General features: G+C 62.0%; 1 protein-coding gene across 5 annotated transcripts in view; it reads left to right on the forward strand.

The window, feature by feature from the left end:
* LOC138924257 (neuroblastoma breakpoint family member 6-like) overlaps positions 1 to 15,215 on the forward strand; it is an 89,683-nt gene that overhangs the window by 41,042 nt on the left and 33,426 nt on the right. For 3 of the 5 annotated variants that reach the window (XM_070267930.1, XM_070267928.1, XM_070267929.1), the window contains 4 exons: positions 454 to 508; positions 1,549 to 1,724; positions 2,776 to 2,830; positions 3,871 to 4,046. In XM_070267930.1, coding sequence (XP_070124031.1) covers positions 454 to 508; positions 1,549 to 1,724; positions 2,776 to 2,830; positions 3,871 to 4,046 — 462 coding nt within the window. The remainder of the gene's footprint in view (positions 1 to 453; positions 509 to 1,548; positions 1,725 to 2,775; positions 2,831 to 3,870; positions 4,047 to 15,215) is intronic. The other 2 variants (XM_070267931.1, XM_070267932.1) reach the window with 1 other exon arrangement.

Raw genomic sequence — 15,215 nt, forward strand, 5'->3', positions numbered from 1 at the left:
TCTGCGGAGCAGGGGGCGACGATGCCTCTGGATGCCAGGGTTTGTAGAGTGCAGCCGGCCTTCTCCCCTCAGGCGATGAGTTCGACTCGAGCCTCCACAACTAGCGTCCCCGCGCAGAGAAGGCTGAGTAGCGCGGCACTTGTGCGAGCGGGCACTTAGGCTGGTGCCCCAGAAGGTGTGAGCCCCACGCCTCTTTGGCTGTTTTCCCAGACTCGGGAGAGCATCCTGGGCTGAGGGCCTCCCCGATCGGGGAGACGCGGCCCGCTGGCTCAGCAAAGCCAGGCCGGCGCTTTCACGAGACACCGCCTGAGGTCTCCTGGCAGATTGCTCTTCCCGTCTGCCGTTGTCACACTGAGGATGTGGAGGTCCCTGGGCTGGGACTGGACACTGGATTCCCAAGGGTCGAGTGGGGATCTGCTTAGTGTGACTGGCCCCGTGCGAATTTCTTTCCAGGCCAACACACCGATCCGGAGGACGACGGGGGCGTCCAAGACGGCCTGTGTTGCAGGTAACTCGGAAGAATCCCGGGACTCCATTGGAAGGGGCCATCTGGGCATCTCCGATCGAGGGAGTTCAGCGAGCGCTGACTATCCCCGTTTCCCCCACGCACGCAACCGCCAAGTGTCCCTTTCCCAGAGTGCTCTGTGTTTCTCACCGTGGTCCTCGGATGGGCCAATTCCGTGATCTCTCTCCAGTGTGGTCACGTGCGGTCAGATGCCGGAGGTGTGCTCATCTGTCGGCGGATGGCGTGCGCTCTCCCGTTCTCTCTTTCTTCTGTCACCCAGCGGGGGACGCATGTCTGCCTCTGCCCGGTTGCCGTTCCCACGGTGGCGGCTATTTCCCGGCCAAGACGGTCCTTCGTGACCCAAGTCCGCATCATGCCCCAGTAGGGAGAGAGGCAGACCTTGCAGCTTCCAGATTTCTGGGAGTCGACAGTGGTGCCAGAGCCAGGCAGGGTTCACTTGGCAGCTGTCTGTGCATTTCCACCAACTGGATGCAAGAGTGTTGACGCCGCCTTTAGGGTCCTCTGAGTGTGTGGGTGTGTGATGACTCTTGTGGAGTGGAGGCGCTCGTCCTCCTTGCTCAAGAGCTCATTTTCTGCTCGGTGCTCTGAGCAAGCTCTGCTCGCTCTCTCCTCCTCTGTCTCTGTCTGTGTGTCTGTCTCTCTCCCTCTCTCTCTCTGTGCCTCTCTCTGTCTGTCTCTCTGTCTCTGTCTCTGTCTCTGTGTCTGTGTCTGTGTCTGTCTGTCTGTCTCTCGTCGGCTCACGCTGGATCGCTCGCTCTCTCGCGCTCTCTGTCTCTCTCCCTGCGCGCCCCACCCCCCCGGCCCTCTCTGTCTCTGTGTCTGTCTTTTTCCAGCTCTCTCTCCTGTTCCCACTTCAACTGCGGCCTGGCCCCAGCCAGAGGAGGATTGTGTGATCTCCCTGGCTGAGCCCTTCCCATTGCTCTTCTGTGAGCAGACCCTTCCACCTTCCAGGGAAAGCAGCTCTAGGAATGTGTGTTTCCCAAAGCCGCTTGTCTCCACTTGAGCCCTCCCTCCGCCCACAGGCTCGGCAGGGATGTGCCGCCCACGGTCGAGCCTCCGCTCCCGAGAGCGTGCCTGGAGGAATACTCCTGGACCTGCGCCACGGACGTCGGCCAGTCCGAGTCCTGCTGGACTCAGTCGAGCAGTGCCGTCTTCTGCTTCCAGGGCCTGGCCGTCTCCTCCCTGGCAGACACCCCCAGTGAGTATTGCCGCTGTGCAGGGGATAAGGCTCCAGCTGGACTCCCTGGGCGGTCGGTGTCCTTGGCATGCCAGCCCTCGGGCTGTGCAGACAGACACATTGAAGGGAATCAGGCTGGAGGACAGAGTTGGAAGCACAGACGGGAGACGCTTGAGGGAGCTGCGCTCCCTTCCTTCTTGCCAGGATGCGCCCAGGTGCCCCTGGCCCCAGTGACACATCACGGGACCCAAAGCCGGCAGGACAAACTCAGCTCCCCTGTGCCGCACGTAGCGCCAGGGCAGGTGTCTGTCAAACATCCCCGCTGGCGTGAAATGTCTCCTCGCACCTTCAGTGCTCTAACTTTCACGCCTGAGGCGTGTCCCTCCAGATTCTAGGCCCACCCCGTGCGCCTGGCCTCCTTGTGGACATCTGCCTCCGAGACGCCTCCCGGGCTTCACTCTTGTGGGCCCCACTCTCCGTCTCCGTCACGTTGGCCTCTCTTCCGAAGCAGTCCTCGGAAGAACGCCCCTAGCCACCTGTCCCGTTTCCCGTGCTCCCGTGTTTCCCGCGTGCGAGCCTAGGCCTTGGCCTTCTCCCAGCCCACAGGGTGGCCAGTGTTTCTGCGGAGCAGGGGGCGACGATGCCTCTGGATGCCAGGGTTTGTAGAGTGCAGCCGGCCTTCTCCCCTCAGGCGATGAGTTCGACTCGAGCCTCCACAACTAGCGTCCCCGCGCAGAGAAGGCTGAGTAGCGCGGCACTTGTGCGAGCGGGCACTTAGGCTGGTGCCCCAGAAGGTGTGAGCCCCACGCCTCTTTGGCTGTTTTCCCAGACTCGGGAGAGCATCCTGGGCTGAGGGCCTCCCCGATCGGGGAGACGCGGCCCGCTGGCTCAGCAAAGCCAGGCCGGCGCTTTCACGAGACACCGCCTGAGGTCTCCTGGCAGATTGCTCTTCCCGTCTGCCGTTGTCACACTGAGGATGTGGAGGTCCCTGGGCTGGGACTGGACACTGGATTCCCAAGGGTCGAGTGGGGATCTGCTTAGTGTGACTGGCCCCGTGCGAATTTCTTTCCAGGCCAACACACCGATCCGGAGGACGACGGGGGCGTCCAAGACGGCCTGTGTTGCAGGTAACTCGGAAGAATCCCGGGACTCCATTGGAAGGGGCCATCTGGGCATCTCCGATCGAGGGAGTTCAGCGAGCGCTGACTATCCCCGTTTCCCCCACGCACGCAACCGCCAAGTGTCCCTTTCCCACAGTGCTCTGTGTTTCTCACCGTGGTCCTCGGATGGGCCAATTCCGTGATCTCTCTCCAGTGTGGTCACGTGCGGTCAGATGCCGGAGGTGTGCTCATCTGTCGGCGGATGGCGTGCGCTCTCCCGTTCTCTCTTTCTTCTGTCACCCAGCGGGGGACGCATGTCTGCCTCTGCCCGGTTGCCGTTCCCACGGTGGCGGCTATTTCCCGGCCAAGACGGTCCTTCGTGACCCAAGTCCGCATCATGCCCCAGTAGGGAGAGAGGCAGACCTTGCAGCTTCCAGATTTCTGGGAGTCGACAGTGGTGCCAGAGCCAGGCAGGGTTCACTTGGCAGCTGTCTGTGCATTTCCACCAACTGGATGCAAGAGTGTTGACGCCGCCTTTAGGGTCCTCTGAGTGTGTGGGTGTGTGATGACTCTTGTGGAGTGGAGGCGCTCGTCCTCCTTGCTCAAGAGCTCATTTTCTGCTCGGTGCTCTGAGCAAGCTCTGCTCGCTCTCTCCTCCTCTGTCTCTGTCTGTGTGTCTGTCTCTCTCCCTCTCTCTCTCTGTGCCTCTCTCTGTCTGTCTCTCTGTCTCTGTCTCTGTCTCTGTGTCTGTGTCTGTGTCTGTCTGTCTGTCTCTCGTCGGCTCACGCTGGATCGCTCGCTCTCTCGCGCTCTCTGTCTCTCTCCCTGCGCGCCCCACCCCCCCGGCCCTCTCTGTCTCTGTGTCTGTCTTTTTCCAGCTCTCTCTCCTGTTCCCACTTCAACTGCGGCCTGGCCCCAGCCAGAGGAGGATTGTGTGATCTCCCTGGCTGAGCCCTTCCCATTGCTCTTCTGTGAGCAGACCCTTCCACCTTCCAGGGAAAGCAGCTCTAGGAATGTGTGTTTCCCAAAGCCGCTTGTCTCCACTTGAGCCCTCCCTCCGCCCACAGGCTCGGCAGGGATGTGCCGCCCACGGTCGAGCCTCCGCTCCCGAGAGCGTGCCTGGAGGAATACTCCTGGACCTGCGCCACGGACGTCGGCCAGTCCGAGTCCTGCTGGACTCAGTCGAGCAGTGCCGTCTTCTGCTTCCAGGGCCTGGCCGTCTCCTCCCTGGCAGACACCCCCAGTGAGTATTGCCGCTGTGCAGGGGATAAGGCTCCAGCTGGACTCCCTGGGCGGTCGGTGTCCTTGGCATGCCAGCCCTCGGGCTGTGCAGACAGACACATTGAAGGGAATCAGGCTGGAGGACAGAGTTGGAAGCACAGACGGGAGACGCTTGAGGGAGCTGCGCTCCCTTCCTTCTTGCCAGGATGCGCCCAGGTGCCCCTGGCCCCAGTGACACATCACGGGACCCAAAGCCGGCAGGACAAACTCAGCTCCCCTGTGCCGCACGTAGCGCCAGGGCAGGTGTCTGTCAAACATCCCCGCTGGCGTGAAATGTCTCCTCGCACCTTCAGTGCTCTAACTTTCACGCCTGAGGCGTGTCCCTCCAGATTCTAGGCCCACCCCGTGCGCCTGGCCTCCTTGTGGACATCTGCCTCCGAGACGCCTCCCGGGCTTCACTCTTGTGGGCCCCACTCTCCGTCTCCGTCACGTTGGCCTCTCTTCCGAAGCAGTCCTCGGAAGAACGCCCCTAGCCACCTGTCCCGTTTCCCGTGCTCCCGTGTTTCCCGCGTGCGAGCCTAGGCCTTGGCCTTCTCCCAGCCCACAGGGTGGCCAGTGTTTCTGCGGAGCAGGGGGCGACGATGCCTCTGGATGCCAGGGTTTGTAGAGTGCAGCCGGCCTTCTCCCCTCAGGCGATGAGTTCGACTCGAGCCTCCACAACTAGCGTCCCCGCGCAGAGAAGGCTGAGTAGCGCGGCACTTGTGCGAGCGGGCACTTAGGCTGGTGCCCCAGAAGGTGTGAGCCCCACGCCTCTTTGGCTGTTTTCCCAGACTCGGGAGAGCATCCTGGGCTGAGGGCCTCCCCGATCGGGGAGACGCGGCCCGCTGGCTCAGCAAAGCCAGGCCGGCGCTTTCACGAGACACCGCCTGAGGTCTCCTGGCAGATTGCTCTTCCCGTCTGCCGTTGTCACACTGAGGATGTGGAGGTCCCTGGGCTGGGACTGGACACTGGATTCCCAAGGGTCGAGTGGGGATCTGCTTAGTGTGACTGGCCCCGTGCGAATTTCTTTCCAGGCCAACACACCGATCCGGAGGACGACGGGGGCGTCCAAGACGGCCTGTGTTGCAGGTAACTCGGAAGAATCCCGGGACTCCATTGGAAGGGGCCATCTGGGCATCTCCGATCGAGGGAGTTCAGCGAGCGCTGACTATCCCCGTTTCCCCCACGCACGCAACCGCCAAGTGTCCCTTTCCCACAGTGCTCTGTGTTTCTCACCGTGGTCCTCGGATGGGCCAATTCCGTGATCTCTCTCCAGTGTGGTCACGTGCGGTCAGATGCCGGAGGTGTGCTCATCTGTCGGCGGATGGCGTGCGCTCTCCCGTTCTCTCTTTCTTCTGTCACCCAGCGGGGGACGCATGTCTGCCTCTGCCCGGTTGCCGTTCCCACGGTGGCGGCTATTTCCCGGCCAAGACGGTCCTTCGTGACCCAAGTCCGCATCATGCCCCAGTAGGGAGAGAGGCAGACCTTGCAGCTTCCAGATTTCTGGGAGTCGACAGTGGTGCCAGAGCCAGGCAGGGTTCACTTGGCAGCTGTCTGTGCATTTCCACCAACTGGATGCAAGAGTGTTGACGCCGCCTTTAGGGTCCTCTGAGTGTGTGGGTGTGTGATGACTCTTGTGGAGTGGAGGCGCTCGTCCTCCTTGCTCAAGAGCTCATTTTCTGCTCGGTGCTCTGAGCAAGCTCTGCTCGCTCTCTCCTCCTCTGTCTCTGTCTGTGTGTCTGTCTCTCTCCCTCTCTCTCTCTGTGCCTCTCTCTGTCTGTCTCTCTGTCTCTGTCTCTGTCTCTGTGTCTGTGTCTGTGTCTGTCTGTCTGTCTCTCGTCGGCTCACGCTGGATCGCTCGCTCTCTCGCGCTCTCTGTCTCTCTCCCTGCGCGCCCCACCCCCCCGGCCCTCTCTGTCTCTGTGTCTGTCTTTTTCCAGCTCTCTCTCCTGTTCCCACTTCAACTGCGGCCTGGCCCCAGCCAGAGGAGGATTGTGTGATCTCCCTGGCTGAGCCCTTCCCATTGCTCTTCTGTGAGCAGACCCTTCCACCTTCCAGGGAAAGCAGCTCTAGGAATGTGTGTTTCCCAAAGCCGCTTGTCTCCACTTGAGCCCTCCCTCCGCCCACAGGCTCGGCAGGGATGTGCCGCCCACGGTCGAGCCTCCGCTCCCGAGAGCGTGCCTGGAGGAATACTCCTGGACCTGCGCCACGGACGTCGGCCAGTCCGAGTCCTGCTGGACTCAGTCGAGCAGTGCCGTCTTCTGCTTCCAGGGCCTGGCCGTCTCCTCCCTGGCAGACACCCCCAGTGAGTATTGCCGCTGTGCAGGGGATAAGGCTCCAGCTGGACTCCCTGGGCGGTCGGTGTCCTTGGCATGCCAGCCCTCGGGCTGTGCAGACAGACACATTGAAGGGAATCAGGCTGGAGGACAGAGTTGGAAGCACAGACGGGAGACGCTTGAGGGAGCTGCGCTCCCTTCCTTCTTGCCAGGATGCGCCCAGGTGCCCCTGGCCCCAGTGACACATCACGGGACCCAAAGCCGGCAGGACAAACTCAGCTCCCCTGTGCCGCACGTAGCGCCAGGGCAGGTGTCTGTCAAACATCCCCGCTGGCGTGAAATGTCTCCTCGCACCTTCAGTGCTCTAACTTTCACGCCTGAGGCGTGTCCCTCCAGATTCTAGGCCCACCCCGTGCGCCTGGCCTCCTTGTGGACATCTGCCTCCGAGACGCCTCCCGGGCTTCACTCTTGTGGGCCCCACTCTCCGTCTCCGTCACGTTGGCCTCTCTTCCGAAGCAGTCCTCGGAAGAACGCCCCTAGCCACCTGTCCCGTTTCCCGTGCTCCCGTGTTTCCCGCGTGCGAGCCTAGGCCTTGGCCTTCTCCCAGCCCACAGGGTGGCCAGTGTTTCTGCGGAGCAGGGGGCGACGATGCCTCTGGATGCCAGGGTTTGTAGAGTGCAGCCGGCCTTCTCCCCTCAGGCGATGAGTTCGACTCGAGCCTCCACAACTAGCGTCCCCGCGCAGAGAAGGCTGAGTAGCGCGGCACTTGTGCGAGCGGGCACTTAGGCTGGTGCCCCAGAAGGTGTGAGCCCCACGCCTCTTTGGCTGTTTTCCCAGACTCGGGAGAGCATCCTGGGCTGAGGGCCTCCCCGATCGGGGAGACGCGGCCCGCTGGCTCAGCAAAGCCAGGCCGGCGCTTTCACGAGACACCGCCTGAGGTCTCCTGGCAGATTGCTCTTCCCGTCTGCCGTTGTCACACTGAGGATGTGGAGGTCCCTGGGCTGGGACTGGACACTGGATTCCCAAGGGTCGAGTGGGGATCTGCTTAGTGTGACTGGCCCCGTGCGAATTTCTTTCCAGGCCAACACACCGATCCGGAGGACGACGGGGGCGTCCAAGACGGCCTGTGTTGCAGGTAACTCGGAAGAATCCCGGGACTCCATTGGAAGGGGCCATCTGGGCATCTCCGATCGAGGGAGTTCAGCGAGCGCTGACTATCCCCGTTTCCCCCACGCACGCAACCGCCAAGTGTCCCTTTCCCACAGTGCTCTGTGTTTCTCACCGTGGTCCTCGGATGGGCCAATTCCGTGATCTCTCTCCAGTGTGGTCACGTGCGGTCAGATGCCGGAGGTGTGCTCATCTGTCGGCGGATGGCGTGCGCTCTCCCGTTCTCTCTTTCTTCTGTCACCCAGCGGGGGACGCATGTCTGCCTCTGCCCGGTTGCCGTTCCCACGGTGGCGGCTATTTCCCGGCCAAGACGGTCCTTCGTGACCCAAGTCCGCATCATGCCCCAGTAGGGAGAGAGGCAGACCTTGCAGCTTCCAGATTTCTGGGAGTCGACAGTGGTGCCAGAGCCAGGCAGGGTTCACTTGGCAGCTGTCTGTGCATTTCCACCAACTGGATGCAAGAGTGTTGACGCCGCCTTTAGGGTCCTCTGAGTGTGTGGGTGTGTGATGACTCTTGTGGAGTGGAGGCGCTCGTCCTCCTTGCTCACGAGCTCATTTTCTGCTCGGTGCTCTGAGCAAGCTCTGCTCGCTCTCTCCTCCTCTGTCTCTGTCTGTGTGTCTGTCTCTCTCCCTCTCTCTCTCTGTGTCTCTCTCTGTCTGTCTCTCTGTCTCTGTCTCTGTCTCTGTGTCTGTGTCTGGGTCTGTCTGTCTGTCTCTCGTCGGCTCACGCTGGATCGCTCGCTCTCTCGCGCTCTCTGTCTCTCTCCCTGCGCGCCCCACCCCCCCGGCCCTCTCTGTCTCTGTGTCTGTCTTTTTCCAGCTCTCTCTCCTGTTCCCACTTCAACTGCGGCCTGGCCCCAGCCAGAGGAGGATTGTGTGATCTCCCTGGCTGAGCCCTTCCCATTGCTCTTCTGTGAGCAGACCCTTCCACCTTCCAGGGAAAGCAGCTCTAGGAATGTGTGTTTCCCAAAGCCGCTTGTCTCCACTTGAGCCCTCCCTCCGCCCACAGGCTCGGCAGGGATGTGCCGCCCACGGTCGAGCCTCCGCTCCCGAGAGCGTGCCTGGAGGAATACTCCTGGACCTGCGCCACGGACGTCGGCCAGTCCGAGTCCTGCTGGACTCAGTCGAGCAGTGCCGTCTTCTGCTTCCAGGGCCTGGCCGTCTCCTCCCTGGCAGACACCCCCAGTGAGTATTGCCGCTGTGCAGGGGATAAGGCTCCAGCTGGACTCCCTGGGCGGTCGGTGTCCTTGGCATGCCAGCCCTCGGGCTGTGCAGACAGACACATTGAAGGGAATCAGGCTGGAGGACAGAGTTGGAAGCACAGACGGGAGACGCTTGAGGGAGCTGCGCTCCCTTCCTTCTTGCCAGGATGCGCCCAGGTGCCCCTGGCCCCAGTGACACATCACGGGACCCAAAGCCGGCAGGACAAACTCAGCTCCCCTGTGCCGCACGTAGCGCCAGGGCAGGTGTCTGTCAAACATCCCCGCTGGCGTGAAATGTCTCCTCGCACCTTCAGTGCTCTAACTTTCACGCCTGAGGCGTGTCCCTCCAGATTCTAGGCCCACCCCGTGCGCCTGGCCTCCTTGTGGACATCTGCCTCCGAGACGCCTCCCGGGCTTCACTCTTGTGGGCCCCACTCTCCGTCTCCGTCACGTTGGCCTCTCTTCCGAAGCAGTCCTCGGAAGAACGCCCCTAGCCACCTGTCCCGTTTCCCGTGCTCCCGTGTTTCCCGCGTGCGAGCCTAGGCCTTGGCCTTCTCCCAGCCCACAGGGTGGCCAGTGTTTCTGCGGAGCAGGGGGCGACGATGCCTCTGGATGCCAGGGTTTGTAGAGTGCAGCCGGCCTTCTCCCCTCAGGCGATGAGTTCGACTCGAGCCTCCACAACTAGCGTCCCCGCGCAGAGAAGGCTGAGTAGCGCGGCACTTGTGCGAGCGGGCACTTAGGCTGGTGCCCCAGAAGGTGTGAGCCCCACGCCTCTTTGGCTGTTTTCCCAGACTCGGGAGAGCATCCTGGGCTGAGGGCCTCCCCGATCGGGGAGACGCGGCCCGCTGGCTCAGCAAAGCCAGGCCGGCGCTTTCACGAGACACCGCCTGAGGTCTCCTGGCAGATTGCTCTTCCCGTCTGCCGTTGTCACACTGAGGATGTGGAGGTCCCTGGGCTGGGACTGGACACTGGATTCCCAAGGGTCGAGTGGGGATCTGCTTAGTGTGACTGGCCCCGTGCGAATTTCTTTCCAGGCCAACACACCGATCCGGAGGACGACGGGGGCGTCCAAGACGGCCTGTGTTGCAGGTAACTCGGAAGAATCCCGGGACTCCATTGGAAGGGGCCATCTGGGCATCTCCGATCGAGGGAGTTCAGCGAGCGCTGACTATCCCCGTTTCCCCCACGCACGCAACCGCCAAGTGTCCCTTTCCCACAGTGCTCTGTGTTTCTCACCGTGGTCCTCGGATGGGCCAATTCCGTGATCTCTCTCCAGTGTGGTCACGTGCGGTCAGATGCCGGAGGTGTGCTCATCTGTCGGCGGATGGCGTGCGCTCTCCCGTTCTCTCTTTCTTCTGTCACCCAGCGGGGGACGCATGTCTGCCTCTGCCCGGTTGCCGTTCCCACGGTGGCGGCTATTTCCCGGCCAAGACGGTCCTTCGTGACCCAAGTCCGCATCATGCCCCAGTAGGGAGAGAGGCAGACCTTGCAGCTTCCAGATTTCTGGGAGTCGACAGTGGTGCCAGAGCCAGGCAGGGTTCACTTGGCAGCTGTCTGTGCATTTCCACCAACTGGATGCAAGAGTGTTGACGCCGCCTTTAGGGTCCTCTGAGTGTGTGGGTGTGTGATGACTCTTGTGGAGTGGAGGCGCTCGTCCTCCTTGCTCAAGAGCTCATTTTCTGCTCGGTGCTCTGAGCAAGCTCTGCTCGCTCTCTCCTCCTCTGTCTCTGTCTGTGTGTCTGTCTCTCTCCCTCTCTCTCTCTGTGCCTCTCTCTGTCTGTCTCTCTGTCTCTGTCTCTGTCTCTGTGTCTGTGTCTGTGTCTGTCTGTCTGTCTCTCGTCGGCTCACGCTGGATCGCTCGCTCTCTCGCGCTCTCTGTCTCTCTCCCTGCGCGCCCCACCCCCCCGGCCCTCTCTGTCTCTGTGTCTGTCTTTTTCCAGCTCTCTCTCCTGTTCCCACTTCAACTGCGGCCTGGCCCCAGCCAGAGGAGGATTGTGTGATCTCCCTGGCTGAGCCCTTCCCATTGCTCTTCTGTGAGCAGACCCTTCCACCTTCCAGGGAAAGCAGCTCTAGGAATGTGTGTTTCCCAAAGCCGCTTGTCTCCACTTGAGCCCTCCCTCCGCCCACAGGCTCGGCAGGGATGTGCCGCCCACGGTCGAGCCTCCGCTCCCGAGAGCGTGCCTGGAGGAATACTCCTGGACCTGCGCCACGGACGTCGGCCAGTCCGAGTCCTGCTGGACTCAGTCGAGCAGTGCCGTCTTCTGCTTCCAGGGCCTGGCCGTCTCCTCCCTGGCAGACACCCCCAGTGAGTATTGCCGCTGTGCAGGGGATAAGGCTCCAGCTGGACTCCCTGGGCGGTCGGTGTCCTTGGCATGCCAGCCCTCGGGCTGTGCAGACAGACACATTGAAGGGAATCAGGCTGGAGGACAGAGTTGGAAGCACAGACGGGAGACGCTTGAGGGAGCTGCGCTCCCTTCCTTCTTGCCAGGATGCGCCCAGGTGCCCCTGGCCCCAGTGACACATCACGGGACCCAAAGCCGGCAGGACAAACTCAGCTCCCCTGTGCCGCACGTAGCGCCAGGGCAGGTGTCTGTCAAACATCCCCGCTGGCGTGAAATGTCTCCTCGCACCTTCAGTGCTCTAACTTTCACGCCTGAGGCGTGTCCCTCCAGATTCTAGGCCCACCCCGTGCGCCTGGCCTCCTTGTGGACATCTGCCTCCGAGACGCCTCCCGGGCTTCACTCTTGTGGGCCCCACTCTCCGTCTCCGTCACGTTGGCCTCTCTTCCGAAGCAGTCCTCGGAAGAACGCCCCTAGCCACCTGTCCCGTTTCCCGTGCTCCCGTGTTTCCCGCGTGCGAGCCTAGGCCTTGGCCTTCTCCCAGCCCACAGGGTGGCCAGTGTTTCTGCGGAGCAGGGGGCGACGATGCCTCTGGATGCCAGGGTTTGTAGAGTGCAGCCGGCCTTCTCCCCTCAGGCGATGAGTTCGACTCGAGCCTCCACAACTAGCGTCCCCGCGCAGAGAAGGCTGAGTAGCGCGGCACTTGTGCGAGCGGGCACTTAGGCTGGTGCCCCAGAAGGTGTGAGCCCCACGCCTCTTTGGCTGTTTTCCCAGACTCGGGAGAGCATCCTGGGCTGAGGGCCTCCCCGATCGGGGAGACGCGGCCCGCTGGCTCAGCAAAGCCAGGCCGGCGCTTTCACGAGACACCGCCTGAGGTCTCCTGGCAGATTGCTCTTCCCGTCTGCCGTTGTCACACTGAGGATGTGGAGGTCCCTGGGCTGGGACTGGACACTGGATTCCCAAGGGTCGAGTGGGGATCTGCTTAGTGTGACTGGCCCCGTGCGAATTTCTTTCCAGGCCAACACACCGATCCGGAGGACGACGGGGGCGTCCAAGACGGCCTGTGTTGCAGGTAACTCGGAAGAATCCCGGGACTCCATTGGAAGGGGCCATCTGGGCATCTCCGATCGAGGGAGTTCAGCGAGCGCTGACTATCCCCGTTTCCCCCACGCACGCAACCGCCAAGTGTCCCTTTCCCACAGTGCTCTGTGTTTCTCACCGTGGTCCTCGGATGGGCCAATTCCGTGATCTCTCTCCAGTGTGGTCACGTGCGGTCAGATGCCGGAGGTGTGCTCATCTGTCGGCGGATGGCGTGCGCTCTCCCGTTCTCTCTTTCTTCTGTCACCCAGCGGGGGACGCATGTCTGCCTCTGCCCGGTTGCCGTTCCCACGGTGGCGGCTATTTCCCGGCCAAGACGGTCCTTCGTGACCCAAGTCCGCATCATGCCCCAGTAGGGAGAGAGGCAGACCTTGCAGCTTCCAGATTTCTGGGAGTCGACAGTGGTGCCAGAGCCAGGCAGGGTTCACTTGGCAGCTGTCTGTGCATTTCCACCAACTGGATGCAAGAGTGTTGACGCCGCCTTTAGGGTCCTCTGAGTGTGTGGGTGTGTGATGACTCTTGTGGAGTGGAGGCGCTCGTCCTCCTTGCTCAAGAGCTCATTTTCTGCTCGGTGCTCTGAGCAAGCTCTGCTCGCTCTCTCCTCCTCTGTCTCTGTCTGTGTGTCTGTCTCTCTCCCTCTCTCTCTCTGTGCCTCTCTCTGTCTGTCTCTCTGTCTCTGTCTCTGTCTCTGTGTCTGTGTCTGTGTCTGTCTGTCTGTCTCTCGTCGGCTCACGCTGGATCGCTCGCTCTCTCGCGCTCTCTGTCTCTCTCCCTGCGCGCCCCACCCCCCCGGCCCTCTCTGTCTCTGTGTCTGTCTTTTTCCAGCTCTCTCTCCTGTTCCCACTTCAACTGCGGCCTGGCCCCAGCCAGAGGAGGATTGTGTGATCTCCCTGGCTGAGCCCTTCCCATTGCTCTTCTGTGAGCAGACCCTTCCACCTTCCAGGGAAAGCAGCTCTAGGAATGTGTGTTTCCCAAAGCCGCTTGTCTCCACTTGAGCCCTCCCTCCGCCCACAGGCTCGGCAGGGATGTGCCGCCCACGGTCGAGCCTCCGCTCCCGAGAGCGTGCCTGGAGGAATACTCCTGGACCTGCGCCACGGACGTCGGCCAGTCCGAGTCCTGCTGGACTCAGTCGAGCAGTGCCGTCTTCTGCTTCCAGGGCCTGGCCGTCTCCTCCCTGGCAGACACCCCCAGTGAGTATTGCCGCTGTGCAGGGGATAAGGCTCCAGCTGGACTCCCTGGGCGGTCGGTGTCCTTGGCATGCCAGCCCTCGGGCTGTGCAGACAGACACATTGAAGGGAATCAGGCTGGAGGACAGAGTTGGAAGCACAGACGGGAGACGCTTGAGGGAGCTGCGCTCCCTTCCTTCTTGCCAGGATGCGCCCAGGTGCCCCTGGCCCCAGTGACACATCACGGGACCCAAAGCCGGCAGGACAAACTCAGCTCCCCTGTGCCGCACGTAGCGCCAGGGCAGGTGTCTGTCAAACATCCCCGCTGGCGTGAAATGTCTCCTCGCACCTTCAGTGCTCTAACTTTCACGCCTGAGGCGTGTCCCTCCAGATTCTAGGCCCACCCCGTGCGCCTGGCCTCCTTGTGGACATCTGCCTCCGAGACGCCTCCCGGGCTTCACTCTTGTGGGCCCCACTCTCCGTCTCCGTCACGTTGGCCTCTCTTCCGAAGCAGTCCTCGGAAGAACGCCCCTAGCCACCTGTCCCGTTTCCCGTGCTCCCGTGTTTCCCGCGTGCGAGCCTAGGCCTTGGCCTTCTCCCAGCCCACAGGGTGGCCAGTGTTTCTGCGGAGCAGGGGGCGACGATGCCTCTGGATGCCAGGGTTTGTAGAGTGCAGCCGGCCTTCTCCCCTCAGGCGATGAGTTCGACTCGAGCCTCCACAACTAGCGTCCCCGCGCAGAGAAGGCTGAGTAGCGCGGCACTTGTGCGAGCGGGCACTTAGGCTGGTGCCCCAGAAGGTGTGAGCCCCACGCCTCTTTGGCTGTTTTCCCAGACTCGGGAGAGCATCCTGGGCTGAGGGCCTCCCCGATCGGGGAGACGCGGCCCGCTGGCTCAGCAAAGCCAGGCCGGCGCTTTCACGAGACACCGCCTGAGGTCTCCTGGCAGATTGCTCTTCCCGTCTGCCGTTGTCACACTGAGGATGTGGAGGTCCCTGGGCTGGGACTGGACACTGGATTCCCAAGGGTCGAGTGGGGATCTGCTTAGTGTGACTGGCCCCGTGCGAATTTCTTTCCAGGCCAACACACCGATCCGGAGGACGACGGGGGCGTCCAAGACGGCCTGTGTTGCAGGTAACTCGGAAGAATCCCGGGACTCCATTGGAAGGGGCCATCTGGGCATCTCCGATCGAGGGAGTTCAGCGAGCGCTGACTATCCCCGTTTCCCCCACGCACGCAACCGCCAAGTGTCCCTTTCCCACAGTGCTCTGTGTTTCTCACCGTGGTCCTCGGATGGGCCAATTCCGTGATCTCTCTCCAGTGTGGTCACGTGCGGTCAGATGCCGGAGGTGTGCTCATCTGTCGGCGGATGGCGTGCGCTCTCCCGTTCTCTCTTTCTTCTGTCACCCAGCGGGGGACGCATGTCTGCCTCTGCCCGGTTGCCGTTCCCACGGTGGCGGCTATTTCCCGGCCAAGACGGTCCTTCGTGACCCAAGTCCGCATCATGCCCCAGTAGGGAGAGAGGCAGACCTTGCAGCTTCCAGATTTCTGGGAGTCGACAGTGGTGCCAGAGCCAGGCAGGGTTCACTTGGCAGCTGTCTGTGCATTTCCACCAACTGGATGCAAGAGTGTTGACGCCGCCTTTAGGGTCCTCTGAGTGTGTGGGTGTGTGATGACTCTTGTGGAGTGGAGGCGCTCGTCCTCCTTGCTCAAGAGCTCATTTTCTGCTCGGTGCTCTGAGCAAGCTCTGCTCGCTCTCTCCTCCTCTGTCTCTGTCTGTGTGTCTGTCTCTCTCCCTCTCTCTCTCTGTGCCTCTCTCTGTCTGTCTCTCTGTCTCTGTCTCTGTCTCTGTGTCTGTGTCTGTGTCTGTCTGTCTGTCTCTCGTCGGCTCACGCTGGATCGCTCGCTC

This window comes from Equus caballus, chromosome 5, assembly GCF_041296265.1.
Source record: "Equus caballus isolate H_3958 breed thoroughbred chromosome 5, TB-T2T, whole genome shotgun sequence".
Taxonomy (NCBI): Eukaryota; Metazoa; Chordata; class Mammalia; order Perissodactyla; family Equidae; genus Equus; species Equus caballus.